The sequence below is a fragment of the Biomphalaria glabrata genome, chromosome 10 (genome assembly GCF_947242115.1).
Source record: "Biomphalaria glabrata chromosome 10, xgBioGlab47.1, whole genome shotgun sequence".
Taxonomy (NCBI): domain Eukaryota; kingdom Metazoa; phylum Mollusca; class Gastropoda; family Planorbidae; genus Biomphalaria; species Biomphalaria glabrata.
This window is the reverse complement of record NC_074720.1, coordinates 10,520,902-10,542,177: the sequence shown is the minus strand read 5'-3', so window position 1 is coordinate 10,542,177 and position 21,276 is coordinate 10,520,902. Positions and strand designations below refer to the sequence as shown.

The 21,276-nt window shown below is 40.7% G+C and overlaps 1 protein-coding gene across 1 annotated transcript in view; it reads left to right on the top strand.

Annotated features, from left to right (window-relative positions):
* LOC106074577 (tRNA (guanine-N(7)-)-methyltransferase non-catalytic subunit wuho-like) overlaps window positions 1-21,276 on the top strand; it is an 89,693-nt gene that overhangs the window by 18,514 nt on the left and 49,903 nt on the right. Inside the window, exon 4 of the mRNA XM_013235373.2 lies at window positions 5,953-6,084. Within this exon, the coding sequence (XP_013090827.2) occupies window positions 5,953-6,084 (132 nt within the window). The remainder of the gene's footprint in view (window positions 1-5,952; window positions 6,085-21,276) is intronic.

The window sequence follows — 21,276 nt, the reverse complement described above, 5'->3', positions numbered from 1 at the left end:
ACCTCACTGGCATTCATATAGGCCTACCATCAAGTCTTCGCTATTTACAACCTCACTGGCATTCATATAGGCCTACCATCAAGTCATCGCTATTTACAACCTCACTGGCATTCATATAGGCCTACCATCAAGTCATCGCTATTTACAACCTCACTGGCATTCATATAGGCCTACCATCAAGTCATCGCTATTTACAACCTCACTGGCATTCATATAGGCCTACCATCAAGTCTTCGCTATTTACAACCTCACTGGCATTCATATAGGCCTACCATCAAGTCATCGCTATTTACAACCTCACTGGCATTCATATAGGCCTACCATCAAGTCATCGCTATTTACAACCTCAATGGCATTCATATAGGCCTACCATCAAGTCTTCGCTATTTACATTCTCACTGGCGTTCATATAGGCCTACCATCAAGTCATCGCTATTTACAACCTCACTGGCATTCATATAGGCCTACCATCAAGTCATCGCTATTTACAACCTCAATGGCATTCATATAAGCCTACCATCAAGTCTTCGCTATTTACATTCTCACTGGCGTTCATATAGGCCTACCATCAAGAATTGGCTATTTACAACCTCACTGGCATTCATATAGGCCTACCATCAAGTCATCGCTATTTAAAACCTCACTGGCGTTCATTTATAAGCCTACCATCAAGTCATCGCTATTTACAACCTCAATGGCGTTCATATAGGCCTACCATCAAGTCATCGCTATTTACAACCTCAATGGCGTTCATTTATAAGCCTACCATCAAGTCTTCGCTATTTACATTCTCACTGGCGTTCATATAGGCCTACCATCAAGAATTGGCTATTTACAACCTCACTGGCGTTCATTTATAGGCCTACCATCAAGTCCTCGCTATTTACAGCAGGCACATACCTTGTTATCCCTCCCTCCTTTTCTTTTCCTATTTTGTTTCCTTGGCCTTGTCCTCGTGCTCGAAGGGACAGGGGAAGTGCATTAAAAGTGAGGGTTCTCAAATTATGGCGGCAGGCGCATCTACTTCTTCTAATCAATGGTTACAGTTATCCTCTGGCAACAGATACAGTTATTATATTGAATGGGGTTTGTGACTGACTGCCCCGGGGATGTTTCGCTCGAGTGGCCCACTGAAGATAACTTTCGAAGACTGTAGGAAGCATTGCTTACGGAGAAAAGTAAAAGGGGGGGGGGCAGGGCGCAACATTTAAGAGATTTCTAATTGCCCTAACTCCATTAAGCACTTTCCTTTTTCTCCTCTTTCATAGTCCCTCAGAAACCCTCAGAGTCACGTGTCAGGTATACTGAGTGGATATTGCTTTTTGATTGTGGATTGGAGGAGCGACTAACCCAGATCTATAGGGAAGCTGCAATTATCTCTGCTTACTTGTCGCGATCTTGTCAGCGACGAGGGTCCTTGCATCTTGAGGGACCCTGCTTGTAAACGAAAAAAAAATGTTGCATCTACACTTGATCGTAGGCTGATTAATTGATGAACTTTTTGTTCTATGCATATGTCCTCCCCCCCCCCCCCTCTCAACAGTCCTGGACATAAACCGGGCAGAGTGGGACGGCGGTGTGACCTTTGCTGTGCTGAAATGTATTAATTGTGAAAGTCAGCGCTACGCTTGGAGGCTCCAGCACTGCATTAGAACACTTTTCAAGAATGCGATCCTTTTTAGGTCTAATGGTTTGAACGTAGGGAGGCACAAAGGTCTGCAGGCTCAGTGTGAGTGTATTAGAACACCTTTCACTATCGCTCCCGCCCTCTAGCGTTCTTGACACCTTTGACTTGTATGAAAGATGGGATAATTAAGTCGACTAATAATGTCAACTTCTTGAGCTGGCCGCCCTGTCTAATGCGACACCTTAAAGTCAAGGGACTCGAGAGTAGGCCATTAAATCGTATGAGTAATGGAACATATTTCCGCCTCACTCCGTGCCCGCTCCATCTTGATTAAGGTAACTTATTGTAATGATTTAGTTTAACATGGTTTAGCTTAATAGTGTTTACAGCCTTAAAGTGTAGCCCGTATCTCAATTGTAACCCCACGGTTTTCTTCAACATCGTTTAGCTCAATGTGTAGCCCGTCGTCTAGCTCGCCGTGTAGCCCAATCTTTAAACTCAAGGTGTAGCCCAACCGGTGTTTTCTTAGTAAACTCCAATGTCATTCTATGTTTCGACATTTCCACCTGTTTTTTTTTTCCTTCAGACTTCATCAAACTAAATGAATCATATTAACCAAATAGCAAGACAGCAAATGGAACCAACACACAAACCCACACCTATATTCATATTTGTCAGTGACCACATTTTTTTTGAGCAACTCTTAGTGAGGATGCTATGTGACCAGGACAAGACCCACCGCCTCTACCTTTCTCAGCCAAAGGCCAAGTACCAGTTTAGTGCTGCTACCATCGCTTTCGTTGTGAACTTTGTATTTTCAGACGTTCAATCTTGTGATCCAATGTCAATTGTATGCCGGGGAGTCTAGTATTAATGAGAAACCAGTAGAACTCTTCTTTTTGAAATAGAATCATTTTATTGTCCTAGTTAAAACCATAAAACAACAACAAAAAAAAAACAATTATTGTACATAATGTACATACACCAGAATTCAAATTCAAGAATAATTCACAAAAGGAGGGGAGGGGTGATGGCTGAGTGGTAAATCGCTTGGCTTCCGAACCTAGGGGTTCGAATCATGGTAAAAACTGGGATTTTGAATTTTTGAGGATTTTTACGGTTCCCCTGAGTCCATCCAACTTTAATGGTACAAGAAATAAGTTGGAGAAAGTTAAAGTTGATGGTCTTTGTGCTGTCAACATGACACCCTTGTTAATATAGAAACCACATTACTATGTAAGCAACAGGATCGCTAAGGCCAAAATACTAATTTTTGACTAAATTCATGACCTTAAAAATGTAGTTGGCCGTCTTCAATCGTAAAACAACCACGGCTCACCTTGTTGAGCACATTTTCTTGTAGATACATATCTCTATTTTGGAGAGGCCCGCAGATATTACATGTTAAAATAGCGCCTGGATTGGTGTCTTCAAAAATAAAATCGGTCAATCTGATCATCTCTTTTTGTCTCAACAGCGAAAAAGGCGCTGGCTTCAGCTCTGGAAGAAAAGCGTGCCAAACGACAAATGGCTGGCTCTTCTACCACCGTAGCTGATGCCACCCTAACCTGCGTTATATATGGACGGGAATGTGTCTCTAGAATAGGTCTCCACAGTGACATGACAAAGTGCTCTTCCAGACGAACTTTATTCGTTCCTCGACTGAAGGAGGCCAGCATACTTATAGCCTCGTGTGATCCACGAAGGCAATGAAAAGAAAGGAATGCCAAAGTGTTTTCGCTAGATCTCAAGTACGTATCAACTAGATCGACGCTCCACTGACTGGTCTCTAACTGCGAGACTGCAGATAAAGCTCGCTGCTCATGCATTATTTACCATCTCGCCTGCTGTACTAGCCCAGGTTTTCAGTCAGTCACCTTTACGCTTTAGATCTACTACACAAGCTTGTGTGTTTGGGTCTTGTATAATATATTTATGTATTGCTTCCTTTTCTTACACACGATAAGACCATCAGAAACTGGGTGCATCCATGTTATAGATTATATATCTGGTTCATCTTTCTGTTAGATCAAAGATTATGTTCTTGCTTTGCATCAGAACAAAGGCCTAGGATTTATTTGTTGAGGCAAATAATTTACTATTCGGATTATTTTTGTTTCAGAATTTGTCTCCAAGAGAAAAGTCAATGTAGATCATTTACATAGTCATGTGTCGACTTCTGGTCAGGAGCAAAACTGTCCAAAGTGACCTTCCTTTCTTTAGTTTTACTTTAACTGGTGCAGTGGATGATGTGCTGTGCTAAATGTTCATTGGCTAATCGCTGGGGTCAAATACACTTTACAACAATACTCTCTGGCCAAGTATGTCGCAATGTATTAACTCTTCGTCTATGGCTTATTCAAGTCAAAGAAACATATCTGCCCGCCAATGGTGCTACTACCTTTGCAGGGCGTTGTCCTGTTGGAACACATTCAGATTTGTGCCGAGCGTTGTATCTCCAGGTTGCAGGTCTACACATACATCGTTAAGCCATCGTAGGTAGCCTGTTCATTTGTGACTATGTTCTCCCTTCTGTTCTCTGGCATACTTTCAAGGTGACCCGCCCAACGTAGTCTGCAGAAGATACAGTCTCGTCAGAGGAGACACCCTAAAATCGAACGCAATGAAGGTTCTAGACCTAACAGTGTTGTGGTATCGAGTGATTTTAGAGATATAGTTTACTTACATTGCACTGTTCAATGTAGCTGTTTAAGTGAATGCCTTATCAGTGCTGACTTTCTTTCTCTGACTCTATCACCGCACCGCACCCTCTCTGTGTCTGCGCCGTTCAAGAGTTAACAGGCAATCACGGGTCTGCCTTCTTGACGGTCAATTTTAAGACTACTGTATGAGGGAGGGGGGGGGGGGGCTCAGAATTAATTAGCGGCGCAAAGCGGCAACAGTGAGAGTGGAAAGAAAAAAAAGCGGGGGGGGGGGGTAGGGGGCGGGCGGGGTGCGTGTACATTTACTTAAGCTCGCCAGTGTGTGTGAGTGCATATGAGTGTTTCTGTATGAGTAGTATATGAAGTCTATTTTGTTTATTTTCCACATGTGTTTTTTGTATAGCTTGATAGATTGGTACGTAGTTAGGTGGTTAGGAGCTTGCGTGTGTATGTGTGTGTGTGTCTGTGTTTTCTCTGGTGTGTCTGTCAATGTCCACGTCTGCTCGTCTATCTCTCTCAATTAGAGCACATTGTGACTTGCCCGCCTCCTGCTTTTAATCTTGTATCTCCATACATCTATGCAACACTGCAGGCTGCATTGCTTTCCCCCCATTTTGTCCCGGTACCAGCGTTGAGCTTGTGAAATTCTGAAATCCTTATAACAATCTTAGTAATGCTAAACCATGGCTCCAGGGATGGACACTTGTACAAATACCCGATTCCAGCACCCCCCCCCCCCCCCTTTCCAAAACTCCTCATTCGCACAAACGGGGGGGGGGGGGCCTTGAACCACGTTTCCGCTCGGACTATTTTTAGATCTATGGGCAACACTCGAAGAGGACGGAGCCCTTGGGGCATTTTGCAATCGATACAATTTTTATCATATTTTCGCCTATTTAAAAAAAAATACAATTTCTTTTCGTCAAATTCAACTTTTTATCTTGTCATTGTCAGTGTGAAAACTAGACTCTAAAAAAAAATATGATCTATTTCCTTTTTTTTTTTTGTCCTTGTCTTAGTCAGCCATTATTATTCATTCTACAAGCGTTTCAAATATGTAGCTTTGAAATTCGTTATGCGAACTGCATTTTCTAACAATAAGTGTTACATTATTTATGAACGTGTTATTTTCTTTCAAAGAAATAAATAACTCACCTTTCCGTAGAAATAAATTCTCCATTATTTTGGCTTTTACTTTGCCAATAGGATGGCTGGCTGGCTGGTCGTGTGGTATGCGCTCTTGACTGTCGTCTACATAGTCCCTAGTTCGAATCCTGCCGAAGAGACGAATGTCACGTTTAGATCTTGAATCATTGGGTTATTGTAGAGAGGAAGAAAAATGTATAAAGAGAATGAGATTAAAGGGAGGATTGAAAAGAGAGGGGATAGAAAAAAGGGGAATAGAAAGAGAGACTTGGAAAGATGAAGAGAGAGAGATTAGGCAAGAGGGGAAGGGAAGGGGGAAGAGAGAGAGATGGTAGAAAGGGGAGAGAGAGGGAGCAAAGAAGAAAGAGAGATGGGTGAAATGAAGGAGAGAGGAAGAGAGAGAAATAGGGGAAGAGAAGAAGAAAAAGATAAAAGAGACATAGAGAGAGGTGGATCACTGGTTTAATATAAGCTAGTTTTTGATAACACGTGATTACAATCTATTATCTGTTTCAGATCGTCTGCCCAGAACTGGATACTTGCAAGCAGAATATCACCAGACGGCAAGCTGGTGGCCCTGTGTGACGACCAGAAGCACCTACACATCTACGAGGTGAGCCAAGATGGATGTCGCCTGATCTCGTCCAGGTGAGTAGCACTGTCTCCACGTTGTATGAGAAGGCGAGTGCGTGTCATGTCAGGTGGCACCTGATGGTTGAGAGTTGACCAAATGATTATGAAACACACCTCTACTCATTTCGATAGGAGAAATCTTTAGTTTACTTTTTATTAGTCACCAATATTTCCCAAGTCTCTTTGGGAACCATCCGAGTTGATGAGAGATTTATACAAAGCTAATATCCACTTACTCTGTCTGGTAAAACGTTTGTGCACGTTACTTATCCCACACTTATTATTATTATTTTTTGGATTAAATTGAAATCTTGCACAATTATTAATTGACATAAACAAGGCATAAAATAATTAACAAATTAATCCGATTTTTTTATTGATTGTTAATTATTTTTTATACCAACATGGGAAATTAAACGTCAGTATTTACAGATGTGGTTGAATATGTTGGGTTTTGTCCCCTTAGATAGTTGAACACGTTATTTCTCCGATCAAGTTGAAGCTATTTATTGTACTCCAACAAAACATGAATCAATTTAAAACTTTTTCTATGAATTACATGTAATTAATTATTTTGTTTGCTATCGAATAAGAGAAAAAAAAATCAACATTATTGAGATATATAGTTTCAAGTGCGGATTTTTCCCCCTTTTGAAACTTTGAATTTAAAAAAAAAAGGGATGTATATTTAGCTTATTGTGTTATGCATTGATATCTGCTTTACGTGTTCTATGTCACGTGCGTCTCACTCGGTGCCCCATAAGGTTGTCCTTAGTTCTGGACCTCATACTAGCAGTCAGTGTCGGTTGGGTTTTAGTTTGTGAAAGTCTAAGATTCAAGACATCGTTGTAACGTTTTATTCATTAATAACACTTTTTTGTTTGTATGTGTGTACAATTTGGTGTTTGTGTGCCTGTGTCGTTGTGTATGTGTGTGTACAATTTGGGTGTGATGTCGTGTATGTGCGTGAGTACAGCGTCTGGAATCTTCTATTAGCCTCCTTCAAGTCCTGTCTGTAAGAATAATGTCTAGGTGAATACGTTGTCATGTTGTTGTATTCTTTGCTTTGACGTGGCAGTTCATATGTACTTTTTGATTGACCCTTCACCCCCCTCTCTCTCTCACACACACACACACACACACAAACTTTCGTTCAGTTTATCCTTTTTTTTTTTATCTCTATTTTTATTCTCTGCTACTTTCTTTATTTCTCTAATGCTCTCTTTCTTTCTCATCCTTTCTCTGTCACTCTTTCTCATTCTGTAAATTCTTTCTTGCTATTTCTATTTTCTCTTTTTTCACTTTCTTTCTCTCTCTCTCTCTAATTCTCTCTTTTCCTCTCCCTCACTATCACACAAGCCATACTACATCTCTATTCTTATTGACAACGGTGATGACACTATGTACTTGCTCAATTTTCTGTCTTTCTTTTACAGCTTAAATTTCTTATGTTAACTTGGTTTCTTTTTGAATGAATACAATGTAAATAACACACGAACCAGAAACTAAACAAAAAAACAGCCTACTGATTTACTTTCAACGTTAAGCTCGACACATACCAGAGTTTATTGGAACAAAAGTACTGAGACTATAAAACTTTCATGAGTACAACTGTACATAAAAGTTGAACTTTGTACACGTTACACCCTCACTCCACAGTTTTGTGCACAATTCTTTGTGCCTCCGACCCCTCTCGAGAGGGTCGTCCTTTGCAAGGATGAGTACTTTCTTCGCACGTTGTCGTGATTGGCAGCTCCTTGATGACGCGGTCTCACTCCCAGACCCTACTTTGCACGCTCACACACGCACGCATGCGCGCACACGCTGACTAGGTCCGGCGGACGTTGAAACTATTCACTTCCTCGTATGGTAGCGTACGACAAATATTGAGTTTAATTTTAAGTCCTCGGCCCGTCCTCCTCGTGGATAGCTGCTGCTGCTTTTCATTTTCCCCTCGTGTATTTTTGTTTTTGGTAAATGACTTGGCGTGGCGGGAAAATACCTCCTGAACTCTAGTACTGGATTTGAATTCTCCACGAGCCGAGTTCTTGGGGAACACAAACTCGACTCTCAGTACTCTGGATGTTACGCGCTGTTTTTGGAATCGTCTTGTGGGGACTTCCAGCTATACCTATGCCTAATATAATGTCATGTAGAAATTTAAATCGAATGGGCAGCTTACAATATTTGTTAACCCTACTCCACTTTCTCATATTAGTTTCCGATCTTTGGCTGATTGGCATTAACTATTTGGGCGGCAGTTCAGATCCCGAGGAAGATCAGGACTTTGTTGTCTGAGACGTAACGCTAGCAGGGTTGTAGTTGCCATAGACGTAACGCTAGCAGGGTTGTGGTTGCCAAAGAAGTAACGCTAGCATGGTTGTGGTTGCCAAAGAAGTAACGCTAGCTGGGTTGTGGTTGCCATAGACGTAACGCTAGCAGGGTTGTGGTTGCCAAAGAAGTAACGCTAGCATGGTTGTGGTTGCCAAAGAAGTAACGCTAGCTGGGTTGTGGTTGCCATAGACGTAACGCTAGCTGGGTTGTGGTTACCAAAGAAGTAACGCTAACTGGGTTGTGGTTGCCAAAGAAGTAACGCTAGCAGGGTTGTGGTTGCCAAAGAAGTAACGCTAGCTGTGTTGTGGTTGCCAAAGAAGTAACGCTAGCAGGGTTGTGGTTACCAAAGAAGTAACGCTAGCTGTGATGTGGTTGCCAAAGAAGTAACGCTAGCTGGGTTGTGGTTGCCAAAGAAGTAACGCTAGCTGGGTTGTGGTTGCCAAAGAAGTAACGCTAGCTGGGTTGTGGTTGCCAAAGAAGTAACGCTAGCTGTGATGTGGTTGCCAAAGAAGTAACGCTAGCTGGGTTGTGGTTGCCAAAGAAGTAACGCTAGCTGGGTTGTGGTTGCCAAAGAAGTAACGCTAGCTGTGTTGTTGTTGCCAAAGAAGTAACGCTAGCTGGGTTGTGGTTGCCAAAGAAGTAACGCTAGCTGGGTTGTGGTTGCCAAAGAAGTAACGCTAGCTGGGTTGTGGTTGCCAAAGAAGTAACGCTAGTTGGGTTGTGGTTGCCAAAGAAGTAACGCTAGCTGGGTTGTGGTTTGCCAAAGTCATAAAAGCAGAATAAAAACGTTCTCTCTCTAATGCTGGTAAAAGAGATTGGACAAGAGCGATTTATGCACACTAAAGAAGCGTACAGACACGCTCAACTGATAATATTCTCTATACCATGTTTGTTTTCTATCAACATGATTGGTTTTTTGAAATGAAACGTCTGTAAGGTCATGTAGACCTATATGGCCATGCATTGCTACATGGGCATGTTGTTAGTAAGGTCCCGTAAATCTACATGGTCCCTAGTGCTGCCTTTATAGATGTAATATGTATGCCACATTCGTTGATTCAGCTTCACAGTTTCACATTTGTGTTGGCGAGAAATAGCATTGGTTTTTTGTGGCCAGTTTTACATCAATGATCAACACTTGTGGATTTGTTTTAGATAAAAATAATTTCAGGTAATGGAGATTCACGAGTATTTGGAGGCCAGTATAATCACTGCTATGGCCGGCATATCCCCCCACTAACCCCCTACGTATCCGTCACAGGTAAACCAGAAAACAATTGCTGAATAAGAGAGATAATCACACCATTATAACATTTTGCTGAATAAGGCTCTTCCGCAAAGTGGTTCTCAAATAAACTGTAAAAACAAGAACTCAAATCTGACTTGAGAAATGTTAAGGTTGTTATTAATGGTCTTTAAACTGCTTATAAATAAGTAACTGGTCATCTTGTTGGTCTCATGTTTAGGTTACGGATTTAAAAAAAAAAAACAACTTCACTCAATGATTTCAAGACATTTGATCATATATTCCAACCTGTATGGGTGGTACTTGGAAGTATTTTACTTTCCATTTCAGTGAGGTCATTAAAAAAACAACAAATTTCTTAAACTAAAAATGTCTTTAATTGACATCGTTTAGAGAGTAATCATTGTAAATTATTCCAATGTACAAACTATCCGGCTGTTGTGTCTGCTACTAATGGATGGAGTTGGGTGGATAGGACACGGCACCTAGGGGGAGTGAGGAAACAACACAACAAGAGACACATTGAAAGAAGCTGAAGAAATGTGGCAGCGGTACTTTGAGAAGGACAGAGACACAACTGACGCTAGTCTTGGCCTGGCAGAATTATAGAGATAAAACGTACAAGAGAGAGGGAGAGAGAGAGAGAGAGAGAAGAGGATTGGGAGATACGGAGAATGATAGAAAAACAAAGAGGGGATGCTGATGAGTTTGTAAGATCCACATCAGCTGTTGATCAGGAGGTCTGTTCTCAGACTGACAAAGATGGAAATACTCCACGCGCCCCGTCTCCTCTGGTACCCACTCCACCTCCACCCCCTCTGTTGACCCTCCCCTTTCCCTCATTTTCTCACGTGTATAAAAAGCCCTGAAAAAGTGTTTCTCCCCCTCCCCCCCCCCCCGCCATGTCTTTCCTCCCATTTTTTAACCAAGTCCGCGTTTCTAAATACCGTGTCCTCAGTTTCTTGGACTCGCCCCACTCTCTCTCCCCCCCTTTCACCTCTCTGCATTCCTCTTCATCTGCTTCCATTTTTTCCCCTTCATCTCACTAAATCCTCTTTAGTCATTAATTAATTTAAATTACTTGCAAAATAAAGAGGGAAGGAAATTAAAAAAAAAAGGAAGAGAGGAAAAAAAAACGATGACGTAAAAAAGTCTAAGGATGCTTGCAGACTGGGAAGCAAATGTCTGAGAGTAACGTGTTTTGATCTACTTTGATTAGACGTTTGCTCGTACTATTTATTCTGCTAATAATACAAAAAAATATGTCTGATTAAATCCGGACATCCAGTGTTGTGGGCCAGGACCTCCGCAACCCAGGTGACATCGAAGCCTTTTTTTTTTCAAACGACATTATGTGATTATTTTCAAGGGAGAAGACGGAAGGAAACAAGGAAATCCGAAACTAGTTCACAATGATGGTTGGGCCTGTCGATGCAGTTGTGAACAAACGCGAACTAAAAATAATGGTCATATCACGAGGTCCTCAGGGCTCGCAAATACCTTTCCGCAGGCAACAGTGCAGTGGAATAGAAGAAGCAGTTAGAAAAAAAGCGATGGGTTGACAACATCAAAGCTTTGAAGGGCTTGTCATATTTCTCAAGGTGACGGACACACAAAAAGAATGGAGAGAAACGGTCGACTGACGGTCAGCCTAACGGTCCAACAGAAATAGGGATAGGTGAAGATAAATATGGACTATTTAAAAATCAAAATCTGTCAACAGTCTATATTATTTGTGGACATAGTTGATCTTGGCACAACGACATTGTGATATCTTCTCCCCAAACAAATAAAGAAGCTTATGATTCTACATCACTAGCTACCTGCACTAGGAAGGGATGAATAGCGTTCTAAAACCTTCCCGAAGTTTTTCGTTTGAATAATCCGGAGTTCGCTCCAGCGAGGCCTATTTGATTTCATCTAGGGCGAAGATAAATAGGATTGGGCGTTTGGCCGGCCACGCCATACCTGAGTTTAAGAGCGTACTGCTTTGTAATCTAACCGCCTTGTGATTGTAATATAAACAAAGGGTGGAAAGAGATGTTGATTCCTTAGACCGCACTCTCTGGAGAGGAATGATATAGAGAGACATAGCCATAGACCGCACTATCTGGAGAGGAATGATATAGAGAGACAGCCATAGACCGCACTATCCGGAGAGGAATGGTATCAATAAGAATGGACACTTACAGTAATACACATACTACTTTATATTTATTGTTTCCAGGGGCGCGTTGGTCGAGCGGTAACGCGCTGGAGACTGGGGTTTTTAACTTGGGGGAATTTATGATACCCCTGACTGATGGTCTCTGTGCTTGCCACGTGGCACCCTAGTTAACCGTCTGCCATCATCTCCCGTATAGATTGTAAGGTGTCCCTAACTTTTTTTTGAGACTTCACGTTAGTAAATAAGAAGAAAAAATGGTTTAAAAAAAAATGACCCTTAAGTTGAAGCCTGACAAAGATATCATTGCTTCCATTCTAAATCTATGACAAGTCAAAGGTAATGCTCGAATACAGACTCTATATCTTTACGTATGTTGAGAGTTTCTAAATGGTCTAAGTTCTTTCTTTAAGAATAATTTGTCATATCTTTTGCTGTGAGATCTAAGTGTGTGTGTGTTGAATTTTACTTTTTTTCTCTCCATTTTGTTTCCTTTTGATTCATTGATGCTCTTCATTTATTCTCGTTCCCGTTTGTTTTTTTTTTCTCTCTCTCTCTCTCTCTCCCTCTCTCTTTCTCTTGTATACACTCAGATTCGCACATGCGATTTCTCTCGCGAATGCCCTCACACACATGATCCCTTTCTCTTTGACCCACGCACAGTCTCTCTCACTCTCAAACACACATACACACGTACACCCAGACCCACTCACACACGATTCTACTTTTTAATGTATCTCTTCATCTTAAGATTTCTTGTCAAACAAAATAAAGGGACCACAAAAACAAAACGAAATGAATTGAATGATCGCATTGCAGAAAGACGCGCGTTTCTGATCAATCTCAAAGTGAATTCATATGGTGATAGCTACGTGTTGTTTTTATGTCATATGTTTTCAGTGTTGTGTGTGTATTTGTTTTTTGTAATCAGCTGTTGAAAGATTGTGTTGGGTTTTAAAATGCCAAATATTGGAGATTTTTTTATATACGGCGGAAAAGCTATAAATAGCAAGCCTTCTGGTGTATCCGGTGTGCAAAAAAAAAAAAAAAGTTCAGCATTTTTTAGTATGGTACATTTAAGCACGGCAGAATGAAGTTTTATAAGTTTTTATGTTTGTAACTTTTATTTAGTTGGCAATTATGAAGTTCCATTTATCGTCCTTGACATTGTTAAAGTTATTGTGAAAATCTACACACCACGTTCCAGTGAATGCGAAGTATTGTGGCGCGTGTAGTTGTTACTGCAAGTGGGATGCTACAAGATGTACGTGTCAGTACGTGCTATCGTGTTTTTGTGGGGGGTATTTTCTTGCATCCACTCACCAAACGTCAGGTCAACGAAGAAACTTGGCTCATTGTGGAGCGACTAAGAGCAACTAACTTTATTAATAAACCAAAGCCTTTGTATAGGTAATAGATTAGGAGGCTCGGTGGCTGAGTGGTAAAGCGCTTGGCTTCCGAACCGGGGTTCGAATCCTGGTGAAGACTGGGATTTTTTTATCCTGGATTTTCGGGCGCCTCTGAGTCCACCCAGCTCTAATGGGTACCTGACATTAGTTGGGGAAAAGTAAAGTCGGTTGGTCGTTGTCCTGGCCACATGACACCCTCGCTAACAGTAGGCCACAGAAACAGATGACCTTTACATCATCTGCCCTATAGACCACTTTGTCTAGTTTCCAGGTCTACGTGTTACTAGCACATTGCCCATTCACATATCGACAAACAAACAATCTTAATTAAGTAGGTTGTCAACAACTCTCATGATCCAGCCAGTCAGTCAGTCAGTGATGGATGGTCACTACCACAGGTCAATTAGGTCAGTACGTACAGCGTGACACGGCTGGTACAATAAAGAAAAAAAAAGAGTTTGTTTAATACATTTATAAAACCTTCGTTCCTCTGTCACTTCTTGAGGACTTGGTAGTACTTTGAGATTTGAAGAACCTTCCAAAATTCTACCTGGTCTTGCAGGCACCTGATACATTTCTGTGTAATACAGGACTATTTGCAGTCTCGGAAAACTCACAAGAACATTAGTCAACCTGTTAGCTTTATGCTTGTCGTACTTAAGATAGAACTCTGCATTTCATTGACAGTTCCCGTTGTTTCAAATTTAACTCAGCATTTCATCGACATTTCATCATTCCTCAAAATAGAATTCCGCACTTCATTGACGTTTCCCGTTCTTTCAAATATTCGCATTTTATTGACGTTTCCCGTTATTTCCAATAGAACTCCCCATTTCATTGACAATATCTACATTTTATTGACATTTCCCGTTGTTTGCAAAGAAGTCTCCAATTCCTTGAAATTTGGGACTATTCCCCAAAATAACCATTTTCTTTTCATTTGTTCATTTCTTTTTCGAACGTGGTCACCACGATGAATCCCCCCCCCCCCTTTATTTCTGTATTTGTAACGACACACTTAGGACACTTACATGTAATGTTATCGTAGTGTGTCGGGGCTGCACATGAGTACAGTAGCTCGCTCACCCCACCCCCCTCCATTTCTTCTCCCTCTCTGCCCCGGCAGTAATTACTATTGTTGAAACTTCCTGTTCAATGGCTTGTTTGCCCGATAAAAGGATAGTTGCCTGGCAACGGGAAGCTCGTGTCTTGAGTACCTTAAAGTCTTAGCGCCCACCCCGTTCCTTTGATGCCACGTTCAGTCATGCGTTGCCGCGGAGGCAAGCGACCCGTGGACGGAAGAAAAAAATGGCAGTGGTACTGTCATCTTACATGTCAGTTCTTTTTTTTTTAATTTATGCATTTTTATTTATCTCAACATTTATTATTATTATTATTATTATTATTATTATTTTTGCCATTAATGCACTGCTTCTTATATTTATGTTATAAGTTCTCGTTCGCACTTGTTTCAAATGTCTATCACATTGCACTGGTTAGACCTATCCGTCTCGAGCCAGCACCTGTCAGTTGGTGAGTTTCTGTAATTAAACACAATGCTCATTCAAGTCTGACAATGGCAGCTTACGTACATACATGCATCTGAGGTTTTTATACAATTCTGATACGGTAGCTAAAGCCGAGGCTACCTACAGGGGCGTAGCTAGGAATTTTAAAATTCTCCACCCCTCCTCCCCCACCTTATGTACGCCACTGGCTACCCGTTTTTAAAGCTGGTGTACCCCCAGTCTGTATTACAAACGTATGGTTTACGAAATATATGTCTTTCTGTATGTGTCGAAATATGTTCCGTTTTCAAAACGAGGTTGGGAGATCAAACAGTCTGCAGAACAAGTAGAATCAAAAACAAGATCGAGTCGCCAGCATTGCCGAAGTATTAAGAGAGTATTTACTATTGGTACAGAGCTAAGAATAAAGCATATGGATTACCTTAGTCAAGAACTATATATATACGTATGTATATACGTATATTGTTATATTGTGTGTATCGTATTCTATGTTATAGTTGCTTTGTTGATATACTCTCCCATGCAAACCTACAAATTCTGATAACATTTTTTTTTTTCAAAACCACGCATAAAATGTTTTTCAACAACATATGTACATAAAAATAAAGGTCATCATATCAGCACACATCTTGGAAATTAAATTTGTGAAATAAAAATTTCTGGAGAAGAATGAGACAAAACAAACACATTTCTAAATTAATTGCATTTCTACACACATGAAAGAAAGCTCTTTAGCAGTCGACGGCATGGTATTTAAGAATGCATTCACAATAGTTGTCAGTCTAGGAATAGCTTCACCACAACGTCTGCAGACAAGATCGCTTTCAGTGTCTTCTTTCATTCAGTGATGGTGAGCAAGTTGTTTAGTGCTCACAGGTCCGTGGAGTGTGAGTAAAAGACGATACCTTCAGCAGGAGTGGAATATCAAATTCTGACCAGAGGTTAGGGTCCATCAGATAGATTGACATATGATATGCTTGTCCTTTGCCCCAAGGTTTTTGTTACTAGTTTATATGCTATAAAAATGTTAAATAAAGTAACTTTCTACACTTATCAGATCAGTGTCATTCACTATTGGGACAGGACCGTTTCTTTTCTCCTTTTTTTTTTTCGGACCCCTCCTTTTGCTTCCTCTTTTATCTGTCTTAACTTGAAGTAGAATGTATGTGATCCGGGTACCTTTTTCTAGTGGGCAAACACTATCGCCATGGCTTCTCTGACTGGTGGTCACTTAAAGTGATTGATGGTGAAAGGTGGTCGGGGTGGAGAGCAGTGAACAGCCACCATCCCTTAGCACCACTGACCTCCTCTTTTTCATCCTTCTTCATTCCTCCCCCCTCCCGAAAGTATCATCTAGCTTGCTACTCATAAGACGCTACACTCTGATTTAATAATGAAGAGACTTGTTTAGCAAGCTTACCCTGAAAAAGGTGAGAAAATTTGGGTTGATTAGAGTGAGGGTGGATGCAGGATACCCTCAATACATTTCTAGACTTTATTATTAACGATGCAATATATGTGGACGGGAGTGTCTTTCCAAAATAGGGCTCCACAGCCATATGACAAAGTGTTCGAGATGAACCACAGTCGTTCTACGACTGAAGGAATCCATATCGTGTTACGATATGCCTTTTTGTATAATATACGTTTAATTTAAAAGTGAGTTTTTTTAAATAATAATTTATTATTACTTTTCATCTCAACGGTGAACGAGGGTGTCATGTGGCCAGCACAACGACCCAGCGACTTTACTTTCCTAAACTAATTTAGGCACCTATTAGAGTTGGTTGGACTGTCACGTCGTCTGCCCTATGGGCTGTATGGTCTGAAAAGGGGGGGGGGGTGTTTCTTTACTTTTAATTAGTTTTCAGTTACAAACAAAAAAGATAGGGGTGGGTGGGGGATGTATATGTTTATATCTGACCTCGCAAGATGAACGCACGTATCTGTCCCTAAAACGTAGACGGTAAGACTGAAGCACGTGCGAGTGTAAACCTGTCAATCAATGGTGAGCAGTAATTACGTGTTTCAGTCTAGCTTTTTTTTTTTTTGGCTTGAGCGAGAAAGTTTTACTACTGGACCAGGTGGTCGTGCCATACCTTTCTTTCCTTCTTACCAGGTAACCTTCTCATATAGTCTCTCCCCTCCCCACCTGGTGTGTGTCGCTTGTTCTCTCTCATTGTTACCCAGATGGTCTTGTCATCTTTACTTTGCGTACTTACTGTTCTGCACGTGGCTCGGCTCGTTGGAGATCTACTTGCGGTAAAGTGTCACCAGTGGCAGGCCTAGGTCTGGGGCAAGGTGGGGGCAAGCCTTGACCTACACGTCACTGACGGCATAGATTTACCCTTAGTCTGAGTTCTAAATGTCGTGGTGGGGGTGTATGAGTGGTGAAGCACTTGGCTTCCGAACGGAGGGGTTTAGGGTTCAAATCTCGGTGAAGACTGATTTTGAATTTCAGGGTTTTTGGACGCCAATGAGTCCACCCAACTCTAATGGGAACCTGAACTTAGTTGGGGAAAGTGAAGTTGGATGATCTTTGTGCTGGCCACATGACACCCTCGTTAAACGTCGGCCATAAAAACCGATGACATCATCTACTCTACTAATATGTAATCACTTTCTTACTTTGATTCATGATGAATACAGATTGTATATAGCAAGGACAAGCCGTGTTCTGATATAAATTAAAGAAGTTCTTAGTCTTGACTAGGCGCCCCACCTCTTTAGCTCACCCTTTACACTATTCTCCCAAATCCTTAGCCAAAGTTTTTTTTCCTCTAATAATCTCCCCTGACTTTTTTTTTTTTCATATTTGTCTTTCTCTTGTGGAACTGTTTATTTTTATCTCGCCCAGAGGATTCCCTCCTGGACGCAAGACTACCGGACAGAACCGGACCACGGGCCGATGAACAAATCACAACAGAGTTTCTAGAAAAATCTCTTTCACTCGCTCGCTCGAGATCTAAATAAATCCCGACCGATTTTTTTCCTTCCTTCTTTTGTTTTGTTTCTATATTGTGTGTGAGTTTTTAATTTGTTCGATTTTTTTATGACTGTTTCCTTGTCAAAATTAATTTCTAGCAAAGAAAAGGTAAAAACAGGAGAAAAAAAAACCAGCAGAGAAGACAGTTAATTAAATTGAAAATAAAACTAATTATTTTATTATCTTCCATCCGAGAGAGTACAGTGTGATTGTATAGAGACTTTTTTATTTCATGTAGAGTTAGCTCTATACTAACTCCCCAGTTCTTACCTTGTCATTCGGTGCGTTTTAATATCGCCTTGACAGTTGACGAATATCAGCGAATCTATGTAATGGCGCCAGATTGCCTAGATCTTTACTGAATGTGGGAGAACAAGGGGGGCAAGGAAGGTGTGCGGAGGGGGCAATGGCTGGAGTTGCGCTCTTTAATGCATGTGTGAGGACAGGGAGTGTGTGAGGTCATGGAATGTGTGAGAACAGAGGCTATTTGTTGAGTCGCGCTCTGTATTGACTGTGTGAGATCAAGAAATGTTTGAGGACATGGATAGTAAGTTGAGCCGCTCTTTAATGAAGGCATATTTCTTTGTTACAAAGAGGGGACAAAATACACTAATTCCAGTCTCTAAAAACAAGCGTCAAAACCTCACAAACAATTTTTTTTTTTCACGTTTTCTTCTTCAACGGGTTCATGTAGACAATTTGTTTGGCTGCTGAATGTTACTTTTCACCCCTTCCACAGCGCCTTATGTCGTAGTACATTGACTCTGTCAAAAGGCTGTCAGTTAACATCTTGTTGGTACTCAGATCTTTGGCTCGTCAAATGGACCTAGGAACCTTTTCCGCCTCTTCCAGATGAACCTGTTTTCTGTTTCTGTTATAATAGTATTCTTAAAAGTTTCCCTTTCAGACCTTGCGATCTATGGGGCAGATGATGTTAAAGTCATCTGTTTCTGTCTCAGAACAGATAGTATACTTACCTAATCAAATTCCTCTACTTCCAGTATTCTATTTATGGTTATATGAAAACAAAACGGCTTGTATGCTAATGTCACAAAGTCATTGGCCACCAAGTCCACAACCTTTTTGGATAAACAAAAACAAAAAAAAATCTATATCATTTGGCTTGATTTTTTTTCCTTGGCATCTTTCTCGCATCATCTAATTTTCATAAATACAATTTAAAAAAAAAAAATGTGCGTTTGATTGTCAACATACTACTTTAACCGGTCTGTGCAAAAGTACTCAGGTCTAGTGAAAAATACACAGCTTACAAAAAGCAGTGCTTAATACAAGTCCGGACTCACAAGATTGATGTGGCTCAGTGTGTAGATAAAAAATATTGTGTGTGTTGGGGGTTGGTTGTTGTGGCAGCTCACAAAAAAAGGTATTAAATTGAGTAGTCCCCCATCACACCCTCCCCCTTCTTTTTTTTTTTTAAAGTTTGTCATAGTAACAGTAAAATTTGACCAAAAAAAAACTTTCTTTAAAAAGAGAAAAAGAAGAAGAAACTAGCCACCCATCTGTTACCATTTCTTTATTGAGCTTTAAATGTGACGTGCTTCTAATGTGTGTGTGTGTGTTTTAAAATAAATCAATGGAGTTTCCAACTTGACCTTCTAGACCCTATGTGCTTACCTCGTTAAAGAGGGCATAGTCTAACCTTAACATCACTCAATTTAGGGCACGTAACAAACATACGGATACCACCGTGGCAGTCATTCATTGTACATTTAGTCTTTCATGTTCCGAACTACTGATTAGTCAGAATGGCTCAGTCCACAGCAGCATTTGCGAAACTCAAAGCAACCTGGAAAGACAAAGGCATAGCCCTCGACACTAACATTAGACTGATGCACTCCATTGTCACCGCCATATGCTTGGGAATTTCGGACGCTGACTGTAGAACTAGAGAGGAGAATCCTAGCAATAGAATAGAGATGCCACAGAAAGAACCTAGGTATCACATAAATCACAAACGAAGAGATTAGAAACTGGATCACAACAGCAATCGGGCCCCACGATGACCTGATAACCTCTGTCAAAATCGCTAACTGGAAATGTATGTCCATATCACAAGATTGTCATGGCCGGAAATATCTTCTTTCTTGGAATAGTGCCAGGATAGAAGAAGATGCAGACAGCGAAAGCGATTGGAAGACAACATCAAAGAATGGACGGGTTTCTTATTGAAAGAGATTCTATCCAAGGCAAAAGTCAGAAAGGAATGTAGGAAAATGGTAGACAAGTCATCTGTGGTGCCCTAACGGTTCATTAGGCTGTGCCATTACCACAACCCAATCAAACGATTGGATCTTTCAGAGTATTGTTGTATGAGATGGTTGCCTCATATAGCATGGACTAGACTGTGGTTTTGATTTGGCTGTTCGAGATTCATATCCTCCTCGGCCCGTTGCCTCTACTTCGTCATTGGAAACTTTCATTTAATGGAGGCAAGCTTTTTGGTGGATCCGATGTACAGAATGCGGAAGTAATAATAAACTATATACATTTTAAAATCAATTTAACCTCCACTTTGTACCATTATTAGCACTGTAAAATCAAAATGTAAATAGGAACAGATTAATGTAAGTAACTTGTAGTATGAAAATATCCAGTGTTTAATTCACCGATTTTGTTTATTTCTTCAAAAAGTATATGCAACATGTATTCCTATGCCCCAAACAATCGCCATACAAAAGGAAAATAATAATTTTGTTGACCATCCATCCAATTAAAAAACAACGACTGGCATTGTTCAGTTATTACGGGTTGTAAGAACTGATTTCCTCCCTTTGATAGTCAGACGTGTCCTCCTAGTCGATGACGCAGACCACAAAGCTCCAGTGTCCAAGAACGGAAAGCGGCACCCTGCAGTGCGACCAGACTTCGGGACATTCTTGCATTTAAAACCATTTGCGTTTTTTGTTTTTTATTCCTATGCTTAAACGTTCCCCCCTTGTGTCTGTTTCCGGACGCCGGCACACTGCCGGATCAGTGAAGCTGATTTAAATGGGTTGTTAAAGATGGCGAAACATTTAAAAAAAAAAATGAATAAAACATAAATAACTTTGTTTATAAGAAACATCCGTAAAATTCAAGTTTCGTGAATTTTTTAAAAATAGATTTACATTTACACTTTGCAAACACAGCCTCGTTTTCGAAACGAGATGAGAAATAATAAAACAATCCACCATTTGAAAGCACACTTCCGACTATTGCCTTATGGAACCAAACAAAAGTCGAAAGTCGATGTTGATGCTAATGTTGCCTTCTAATAATGCCGACTGCTGAATTTTTGTCTAAACATAAATGACAGCTTATGATCAATTAAATTATCTAAATACATTTCATTCAATTAAAAATGGCTTGTGACTATCTGGCTTAATGGGTAGGCATGTTTGACAATTAATTCAGTGTCTTGGATTCGAGTCCTGACATAAGGTAAAGGTTGTAACTGTTACATCCGATTTCAGGAAGATTGCTGAAAAGTCGTGAACCTGTGGGATGCCTACTGGGCTTAATAGTCAGTTTATTAATAC